Source organism: Protopterus annectens, chromosome 9.part0, assembly GCF_019279795.1.
Source record: "Protopterus annectens isolate FY-2018-M chromosome 9.part0, PAN1.0, whole genome shotgun sequence".
Lineage (NCBI taxonomy): Eukaryota > Metazoa > Chordata > Ceratodontiformes > Protopteridae > Protopterus > Protopterus annectens.
The window spans coordinates 1906449281-1906460073 of record NC_056743.1 but is presented as its reverse complement, the minus strand read 5'-3'; the positions used below and the strand labels follow the sequence as shown (position 1 = coordinate 1906460073).

The window sequence follows — 10793 nt, the reverse complement described above, 5'->3', positions numbered from 1 at the left end:
TCGAAGGACTTTCTTACACAACAGACACGTCAGTCAAATGTTAGTTCACTGTCTTCATAAGTTCCCAAATCCTAAACAAATGGGTCAACTCTTAGGGGTGTATTGATAATGTGGTAGTTCCCTGGGGCAGATGACTTCTCAAGGGATACAGTAACACATTTCTTGGCATTTAGTTTTAGTCCATGATTTTGGTAGCAGTTATTTATTTGAGACAAATCTTCCTGCAGGATGGTTAAGTCATTTGGGAATTCAATGACTGCACCTAAGCAGCCAAGTGCTCCGGATTGTGCGGAATGCTCCGCATTTGTGATCGATTAAGCCCACTGTTCCGCTGTTCCACAATGAGCAGCCGTTGCTCCGCTTTGTGACTTTTGACTGGCTTGTATATCACAGTTACAGCCAATATACAAGCCAGTCAAGTCATTTACATCTTTAAGAAAGCAAGTGAACTTTTTTTGTGCCTGACAATGCAGTTCTCCCTCCCCTTACGTGCTCAGTGCTGCCCTCCCTGCTGCTTACGTTCCATTCAGGAAAACCTACTCTGATGGCTAAGGGAACACCCCCTTTTTACTGCATATTCAGATGTCCGGGGACTAGTTTTATTGGATGTGAGCGAGTACACTCTGCATAAGCATTCTACAAAAAACAAAAGCTACACTCTCAAGCTACTACAAACCACCATAACCAAATGCAAAGCAATGGCCAAAGGACCATTAATTAAAAATTATCGTAAGTTAGGAAACTCAATGGTTTTCTTAAAGTCGGGTGATGGCAAACCTAGACTGTGTGGGTGCAAAGAGATGAGGGGGAAAATCTATTTATCAATAAGGGGGGAATCTGTGGCTTTTACAAGTGAAAGAGCGCTATGTTAGTCTCCACGGGGGAGACTGATGGTGGCTTTAGCTCCATTATAAATCAAAAATAAAAACGAATAAAAATGTGGAATAAAAACGGAAATCAAAAGATTTTGAAACTGCCGTAAAACTAACTGAAAAACAATGAAGCTAACCGTAACGGCAATAAAGCGACAACCAGAGTGAAAGTGTTGTATTAAGTACTGCTTTAAATGTATTGAAATGAAGCTAACCATAACGGCAATAAAGGGACAACCAGAGTGAAAGTGTCATATTAAGTACTGCTTTAAATGTATTGAAATGAAGCTAACCGTAACGGCAATAAAGGGACAACCAGAGTGAAAGTGTTGTATTAAGTACTGCTTTAAATGTATTGAAATGAAGCTAACCATAACGGCAATAAAGGGACAACCAGAGTGAAAGTGTTGTATTAAGTACTGCTTTAAATGTATTGAAATGAAGCTAACCGTAACGGCAATAAAGGGACAACCAGAGTGAAAGTGTTGTATTAAGTACTGCTTTAAATGTATTGAAATGAAGCTAACCGTAACGGCAATAAAGCGACAACCAGAGTGAAAGTGTTGTATTAAGTACTGCTTTAAATGTATTGAAATGAAGCTAACCGTAACGGCAATAAAGGGACAACCAGAGTGAAAGTGTTGTATTAAGTACTGCTTTAAATGTATTGAAATGAAGCTAACCATAACGGCAATAAAGCGACAACCAGAGTGAAAGTGTTGTATTAAGTACTGCTTTAAATGTATTGAAATGAAGCTAACCATAACGGCAATAAAGGGACAACCAGAGTGAAAGTGTTGTATTAAGTACTGCTTTAAATGTATTGAAATGAAGCTAACCATAACGGCAATAAAGGGACAACCAGAGTGAAAGTGTTGTATTAAGTACTGCTTTAAATGTATTGAAATGAAGCTAACCATAACGGCAATAAAGGGACAACCAGAGTGAAAGTGTTGTATTAAGTACTGCTTTAAATGTATTGAAATGAAGCTAACCATAACGGCAATAAAGGGACAACCAGAGTGAAAGTGTTGTATTAAGTACTGCTTTAAGTGTATTGAAATGAAGCTAACCATAACGGCAATAAAGGGACAACCAGAGTGAAAGTGTTGTATTAAGTACTGCTTTAAATGTATTGAAATGAAGCTAACCGTAACGGCAATAAAGGGACAACCAGAGTGAAAGTGTCGTATTAGGTACTGCTTTAAATGTATTGAAATGAAGCTAACCATAATGGCAATAAAGCGACAACCAGAGTGAAAGTGTCGTATTAAGTACTGCTTTAAATGTATTGAAATGAAGCTAACCATAACGGCAATAAAGGGACAACCAGAGTGAAAGTGTTGTATTAAGTACTGCTTTAAGAAAAACAAAGTGGTGCAAGCCTCTGGTTACTGATTTCTCAGATTAAGCAAGGATTGATTCTGGAGATGTGTTGTCAGCCTGTCTAGCTTGGTCAAATTCCTGAATGTTCTAGAGTTCAGAATGTTCAGTCTGCGTGGGATGGTTACTGTAGAACTAAAGGTTACTTGGCTATGTATTCCCGCAGTAGGTAGTTTTTCAGATTCAAAGTAAGGGGTTGCTACCAGTTTACATCTTTGCCCATTAGTTTAGCTACTTCACCCGGGGTGTTTCAGAAATGGATGACACTGGTCATAGCCCACTGCAGAACTAAGGGCATTCGTACTTATCCCAACACCTATAACTGCTTTATTGAGGCCAGTCTCATGAGGAAGTAAAAATGGCACTAGCTCATACTTTGACTTCCTTTTGGAATATTGGACTGTCTTAGAACCTGCCCATATCCAGTGTAATACGTAGAAGTGTATTCTTTTTAATGGAAGTATTGTTGAATACAGTCAGTCTAAAGGCATTTCTCCTCAAGGACAGGGTGGAATTCTTACCTTCGTTCTTACAAGCTAAGACCAAGAGGAGACATGTCTCAATAAGGAAAATCCAAAGGGTACTAGGATACATGGGTTCAACCATTTTCATGGTGTCTAGCAACGTTACATATTAGGAAGATGCAGTGGTAACTGTGGAGAGCATGGTGCCATCAGTCTTTGGAAGGGAGCATTGCCTTGCTTCCTTACATAAAACAAGAAATGGTAAGTGGAGACACCACTCGTGTCCCAACAGACATATCATCAACAAGGAAATGATATTGGTGATACTGGCATTCAGGACTTTCAGTCCAATCTAGGGTCTGCCATTGCCTAAAACAACTGAATTCTTTTGAGCTGCCTTTTTAACTGGGGAAAATGTGGAGGGGTTGGAAAAGCAGGTGCTGAACAGCATTTTTTTAATAATTGTACTTGAATACCTTTATATAACTTTTTGCTACTGAGTATATTGAATTTTATCAATGGTTTCTGCTGACTTTGTTTTAGTTGACATGTGTCGTATTGAATTTTAAAAATATACAGTATTCACTCACTTAGTACTTTTGTTAGAAAGCCCACTTCAACCAGGTCCCATTTTCGCGCAGTGCAAAAATAGGGTGTTCCACATTTTGACTGTTTGTCACACATTGCCAGGGTCTATGTTCCACATTGGCCTCTTAAGAGGTTGAGACCTATGGACTGCACCTAGCTGCAGTCATCTGCAAACATAGTCAGTGAGAGCCCTTTGGTATTGGCTTTTACTTCAGAAAAGTAGATGCCAAACAGTAGAGGTACTAGCACAGAATTCTGGGGGACTCCACTGTTAACAGTTCTCTTTGTAGCAAATTCTCATGTTTTAATTAACTGCAGCCTGTCTTTGAGCCAGTTGGCAATCCAGAGGGTGACACAGGGATTCATTCTCAGTTTATTCAGCTTTTCTACTATACCTGAGTGAGGAATTGTGTTAAAAGCTTTGGCCAAGTCAAAGTTTGCAGTGTATACCATTTTGCTTGCATCCATTGGTTTGGTGACCTTTTTCAACAAAATCCAGTAGGCTGAGTAAGCATGACCTGCCCTTGATGATTCCAAGCTGAAAGGGGTGCAGTGTTTGGAGGTTCCCTGTGTCCTGATTGATTAATTCTATGTAGGTCTTTCCATGGCTTTGCATATGAGGCTGGCCAGACTTATGGATCTGTAATTACCTGGGTCTGTGGAATGTCAACCCTTATTCAGGCAAATGACTGTAGTTGTTCTCCATTTGCTTGATACAAAACCTGTATGGAGGCTGACACTGAGCTGTGTTGTTAGGGGTGTGGCTGAGACTGAGAAGTGGTGTTAGGGGTGTGGCTAAATCGTGCTTCATGTTGTTAGGGGTGTGGTTAAATCGTGCTTCAAGTTGTTAGGGGTGTGGTTAAATCATGCTTCATGCTTTTTAACTCATTACATCCAAGGGATGCTTGAAGGTGCCTCTGCAGTTAACTCCTACTGATGCCTCTAGGCATCAAATATTGCTTGTTTATATTTGCAACAATAATTCAAAAAACATGATATGTACAAGGTTTTAAAAGATTTCATCTTAAAGCTTACACAATGGCAAACTTCACTGAATTAATATTTGAAATCTGTCTAGTACAGGTAAAGAGATATTAACTGTTTTATTACATTAATTAATATATATATAATTTTTTTTTCATTTTCCTAAATATCTCAAACAAGTAACACAGACAGAACTCCTTAGCCTCACATGAAAGCTTTTAGTTAGATGAATAAAATGCTGCTGACAGTATATGTGTAACTTGAGTGGTTGGTGAGATATACTAAGTTGTTTACAAAATATTACAAATGTAATAGTTACTGTGTTTACTGTGACTTATAAAATTCGGTTTAAGACATAAAACCTAAAGAATACCACCACTATAAAAGTAGTTTGTGCTGTAGAGTTTGCCATTTATACTTTTTTCATAACTGCTATTGTTCCAGAGATCTGAACATTTGTTTGAAATGTGAGGATACAATTTGATCCTGTCAAAAGGCTTAGGGTCCGCCCATTGGAAGTTACAGTGCAGACTTCCTGAGCTCCATTGGAGTGAATGAGTTAAGATTCATCCAGGGATATTGTCAGGACCAATCAATGCAGTAGTGTAAGTTTTTGATAGCACTTTTAGGAATTGGTCTTGTGTGATGGCTATATGTAGACATGTGCATATACATGAATTTATGTAGAGAATTATGATAGGGTCCTATCATAACTAACTTGTTATGTCTTTGAGACACTTATATCAGGAAATTCACCTCAAAGAGTGCAGCAAAGTGAAGCTCATGATACCAGCTGAGTTATGTTTGCAGGAACCTCATCACAATTCTTTGTAGTGCACAGGGATTTTATAGAAAAAAAAACATTCAGAAGTGCAAAGTGTTATACAGCTTTGAAAGCCACAGTGTACCTCTGATGGATGAGCTTTAAAAGCAGTTTCACACTTCACTCTGCTAAACTATTTAGTGAGTGTGTGTGTGTGTGTGTGTGTGTGTGTGTGTGTGTGTGTGTGTGTGTGTGTGTGTGCGTGTGTGCGTGTGTGTGCGTGTGTGTGCGTGTGTGTGCGTGTGTGTGTGTATGTGTGAGACAGGATGACACTGAAGTATACATCAGCTTTTAAAGCTTTGAAAATGCTTTGGATGCCTTTCTGTGGGAGTTGCTGTTATGCTCTGTCACCAGGCTGGATATTAACAGCAACGCATCAGAAAGGTGCATAACAAAATGTCGTAACTGAGAATAATCAAGGTGTTCCATGCACTATGTAAATCTGCAGGTGACCGACACGATTTTTTTTCTTAATGATTGCAAATGTTACTTAGATAATTTCCTTAATGAAATAAACCACAGTTTAACATAGTGACTTGCAGACTACAGATAATAAGACAAGGTTACAGCAGGCATAATAAATTTTAAAGTTCAGTGATCCAAAATAAACTATATTTATTAAAACTGAAATATTTTGCATACTCTTAGAAGCTGCAAATGTCATTTATTGTCTTTTCTGTACTATCCTGAGAATTCTGGCACAAAAGTGCAAGTTATAACACTAAGATGACAAGAACAACTAATTGTTGTAGAATGTTGTTTTCATATTTATGTAAGTAGGTACCATCCAAGGCATTGTGGAATGTTGTCCTCACCTACAAAGGTAGGTATCTACTAAGGCATTGTGGAAACTTGTCCTCATCTTCATAGGTCAGTACCTTCCAAGGAAATGTGGAAAGTTATCTTCATCTGCTTAGGTAGGTACCTTCCAAGGCATTGTGGAAAGTTGTCCTCACCTACATAGGTAGGTACCTATCAAGGCAATGTGGAACATTGTCCTCATGTACATAGGTAGGTACCATCACAGGCATTGTGGAATGTTATCCTCACCAATACAGGTATATACCTTCCAAGGTATTGTGGAATGCTGTCCTCATATACATTGGCAGGTACCTTCTAAAGAATTGAGGAATGATGTCCTCAAGTACACAGGTAGGTACTTTCCAAGATATGAGACAAGCATTGGCAAGCACAAGAAATAAGAATGTACAGCTATAGAAAATTTTGAACAGATGAAAACTGGACTAAACTTGTATAAAACCTCAAATATTATGATTTACTGTTACAGTGACTCTCCACAAAAAAGATCTGGTTAATAAGGGTGATGCCCACCACAAAAGCACTGAAAGAAAGAATCCCAGTGGCTAATAACTCACCAACATACATGTAGTGAAAGCAAACAGAACAATTGGCCACCTTCTGCTAGCCACACAGACTGCTGCAGTTCAGAACAGTATAGCAGGCCACGTTCATACTGCCTCAGCATCACTGCATACAAAAGCAGCACAGAAAGGTAGACAGGAAAACATAAAACTCACTTACCGCAAGGTACAACATGGAGTACATGGCAAATGATGCGTGTCCAGAGTAAAAAGATTTTCTGAAAGAAGAAAATCAGAAATCAGAAACAGCACATTAAAGCCACATAATTATGCTATAAAACACAAATAATCTGCTACAACTTAACTTTATCTGTTGCCTTGAAAAAAGTGCACAGCCTGTCATAGACTAATATAAAAATAATAGACAAAACTTTTATAAACATGTTTGTGCAGAATCCAGTTGATAATCTGAATGTATTTGACAATTTGTATTCACTTTGTGAATTATTATTATAGTTTGGTATTTAGACTATATATTTTTTCATTATTTCTCTTCACTTTGCATTTTCCCAGTATTTACCAGCTGACATTTCCACAGGGAGAATGGTTTGCACAAGATCATGTCCTCTTTATATTGTTTTGGGAGCAGACATTACATGATAGATGGGTTACTGCTCATATCCACTTCTGTCATCTGCCGGAGACAGATTTTTCCCATGTACTGTGGTCCTCACCCTTGGCATCTTACTACAAGTATCGCTTGTTCACTAACATGTCATGCATTAAAGAGGTTCTGGGTTGATGCCACTTTCCTACTCCGACTGATGCAGTTTGTGCCAGGAAACAATGTAAGGGCAGGAACAACTCACTCCCTTCATTTAACAGTGCTCTTCAAAAACTGCCACCCCCAGTGGCTCAATGACTTGACGTTATTCTAAACTATGGGCCATTAGCACGGCATGCATTATAACGAGTACTGCAACAAAAGCTCTTGCGTTTTTCTTGTTTATCATTTACAACATCTGCATGGAAACCAAATCTTGGTGTAATAGAATGCTAAATGCTTCCCCCTTGTCCAAAGTCTTAAGTTTGTGCACAAGATTTAGTAAGATATCAAGGAAGAAGGGCAGCGATGGCAGGAAAATCATGTTCAGCCTGTTGAAAGCACGGTCTGGCAGTGGGAGTATGAGTTATGATAACAATGTACATTCATTTCTCTGACTTGAGTTACTGCCTTTCTTTACTGAACTGCGCACACTGATTTCTTTTTAATCTGTAACAAAACATTGCATCTTCCTTAGCTGAGATGTAAAACACTGTAAATGATATCTGAAAGAAACAAAATCATCCACAAAAAAACTGCACTACAATTCAACATAAAAGACTATATTATAATTTATTTTGCAAGCAAACACATACCCTGCAATCTTTACATACACAAACTCATAGAAAAGGGAAAACAAAATCTCTTCTTCTAAGTCACATGATCTCACAACAAGCTGCAGCACCTGTGAGAAAGCAAGGTCTAACGTACTGAGACACTGACTGTCCATGAAAGTGACTTTACAGCTATAATATTTTAAGACCCAGTACAAAAGAACACGATAAACACTGAGCTTCCCTTTTTTATAGCATTCCCATGACACACTTAAAAATATGAATCTATGGCTATATGCAATTCTTTCAAGTGCAACTATAAAGACAGAGATAAAAAAAAATAATTTATTCTTTTTATTTTTGATAAAATCTACAACAAAGAATAGTTAACACTTCAAGAAGGTACTACAATAAGTAAACTGGTAATTATTTCCCACATAACACGCTATCCTGGATAAATCGACTGTCGAGCTCGCTGAAAGTGTCTACGCTCCTTGGTTGAAAGTGTCAAAGCTGATAGGTGACAATGTTGTCTGCATGGCTTACCTACTGAATGCATTACATAAGATTTCTTTTCTATTTAACTTAAGTGGGTAACATTTTATAATACAAGCTCATACAGCGTGCATAAATCGTTCAGTACTGGCGCTTCTCTTGTGTACCTGAATGCGCTACACGAGTGTGTGTGTGTGTGTGTGTGTGTGTGTGTGTGTGTGTGTGTGTTTGTGCGAGAGACACTCTGGTTCTCATGAATACCAATTTAAGATATGTGTCTACGTACATCTGTACTTGTATATATTTGATCTTCATAGTACTGATTTTATCTCTGTATGTATTCATGTGGGACCCTCACCGCTGCTCAAGCCCCAGCGGTTCGCATTCAACTAACACAGTCAGGGACTCTAATAGCTCTAACTGTGTGTGAACAGGTGCTGACACTCAAAAGCAAATGTGACTGCATGGTCTGCTCAAGTCTTGGGAGATGCAAGCAACTTCTTGACATGGACCAGGTAAATGAGGAAGGAGAACCAGGAGGATGTTGTTAAGTTTAGTGAGGGGGCTAGGGAATGAAGCATGGATTTTAGGGTTAGGGAGTGATTGTGAATAGGACAGGGAAGAGAATTCCAGGTTTAGGGAGCAATATGGACACTATGGTTAGGGAGAGGAACAGGGATTTTAGGTTTAGGGAGTGATAGTGGACAGGAGGGGAAGGGGATTTTAGGTTTAGGGAGGGATGGGGGCTTTAGAGTTAGGCACTGGATGGGAAATTTTAGGGTTAGTGAGAGTTTGAGCACCTGCCAAAACAAGTGAGTGGCAGTGAGGATATGTGTCTGGAGCACATGTTGTGAACCCTGTATATGTGTGTACTTGCATGTTTCTGTGTATGCCACTGAGTCTTGGCATGTACATGCATCCATGCACCGTACCTGTGTATACATCTGCAGGTATATGTGAACACATTTACATGCGTGGGCCCTTTTAGAATGAAACATTATTACCTGGAATGCACGGCATTAGATTATGCAGCTCAGTGTATATTATGTATAATCTTATAAAACACAGACATTTAAATTCACACTTTCTGTCTCATTATTAGCTTGATGATTTCTCAATCTGCCAAAGTGAAACACCAAATTAAGACATAACTGCGAAAAAAAAAAAAAAACAAATAGTAAAACTGCCAGCAATGAATTAAAAAGAAATGTTTCATTAAACCACAAAACAGTAAATTAATATTAAACGCACAGTCACTTCTGCACTGCTAACCAATGAGACCTGTCAGTTTGATACTACAGTTTTTTTTTTTGTTTTTGATAAATAAAACATGTAGATACCTACAGAGGGAGGAGCTCAAGTCTCATATAAAACAATACCGCTATCATATCGGTGTAACTTCAAGCAGTCTCACACCTCCACAAAACAATACCGCTATCATATCAGTTGAACTTCAAGCAGTCTCACACCTGCACAAAACAATACCACCATCATATCAGTGGAACTTCAAGCAGTCTCACATCTGCAGAAAACAATACCGCTATCATATCGGTGAAACTTCAAGCAGTCTCACATCTGTAGAAAACAATACCGCTATCATATTGGTGGAACTTCAGGCAGTCTCACACCTGCACAAAACAATATCAATTCAGTGAAGCTTCAAGCAGTCTCACACCTGCACAAAACAATACTGCTATCATATCGGTGAAACTTCAAGCAGTCTCACACCAGCACAAAACAATACTGCTATCATATTGTTGGAACTTCAAGCAAACTCACACCTGCACAAAACAATACCGCTATCATATCGGTGGAACTTCAAGCAGTCACACACCTGCATAAAACAATACTGCTATTATATCAGTGGAACTTCAAGCAGTCTCACACCTGCATAAAACAATACTGCTATTATATCGGTGGAACTTTAAGCAGTCTCACACCAGCACAAAACAATACTGCTATCATATTAGTGGAACTTTAAGCAGTCTCACACCTGCACAAAACAATACCACTATCATATCGGTGGAACGTCAAGCAATCTCACACCTGCACAAAACAATACCGCTATCAATTCAGTGGAGCTTCAAGCAATCTCACACCTGCACAGTACAGCAGTGCTTCACAAGGACTTATGTTTACTCACAGCATTAAAGACTAACACCCACACCTTAAAGTGATTAAACTGGCAACCACTGCAGATGTAAAACAGGAGACAAAGTTTGACAAAACCAGTAACCACACTAAATACTAAAGCACCAACAGTCTGGACCAGTTGGAGAAGTATGATACCTTCTCCAGGAAACTATAACGGAAGTAGAAGGGAGGTAATGTAACTGGGGAAAGAAACAGATGAAAGAGCGCTGACTCACGTTTGGGACGGGTATTTTATGTCACCTTGCAGAACGAACGGTTTAGGTTGGAATCCATTCATGTTGTGTCAGTCTAGCTTACTCCTTTTATAGTTGTATACCTCAAAGTATAAGAG

At 38.8% G+C, this 10793-nt stretch overlaps 1 protein-coding gene across 1 annotated transcript in view; it reads right to left on the bottom strand.

The window, feature by feature from the left end:
* LOC122812314 (phospholipid phosphatase 3-like) overlaps positions 1-10793 on the bottom strand; it is a 381015-nt gene that overhangs the window by 71251 nt on the left and 298971 nt on the right. The window contains exon 4 of the mRNA XM_044084715.1: positions 6657-6714. Within this exon, the coding sequence (XP_043940650.1) occupies positions 6657-6714 (58 nt within the window). The remainder of the gene's footprint in view (positions 1-6656; positions 6715-10793) is intronic.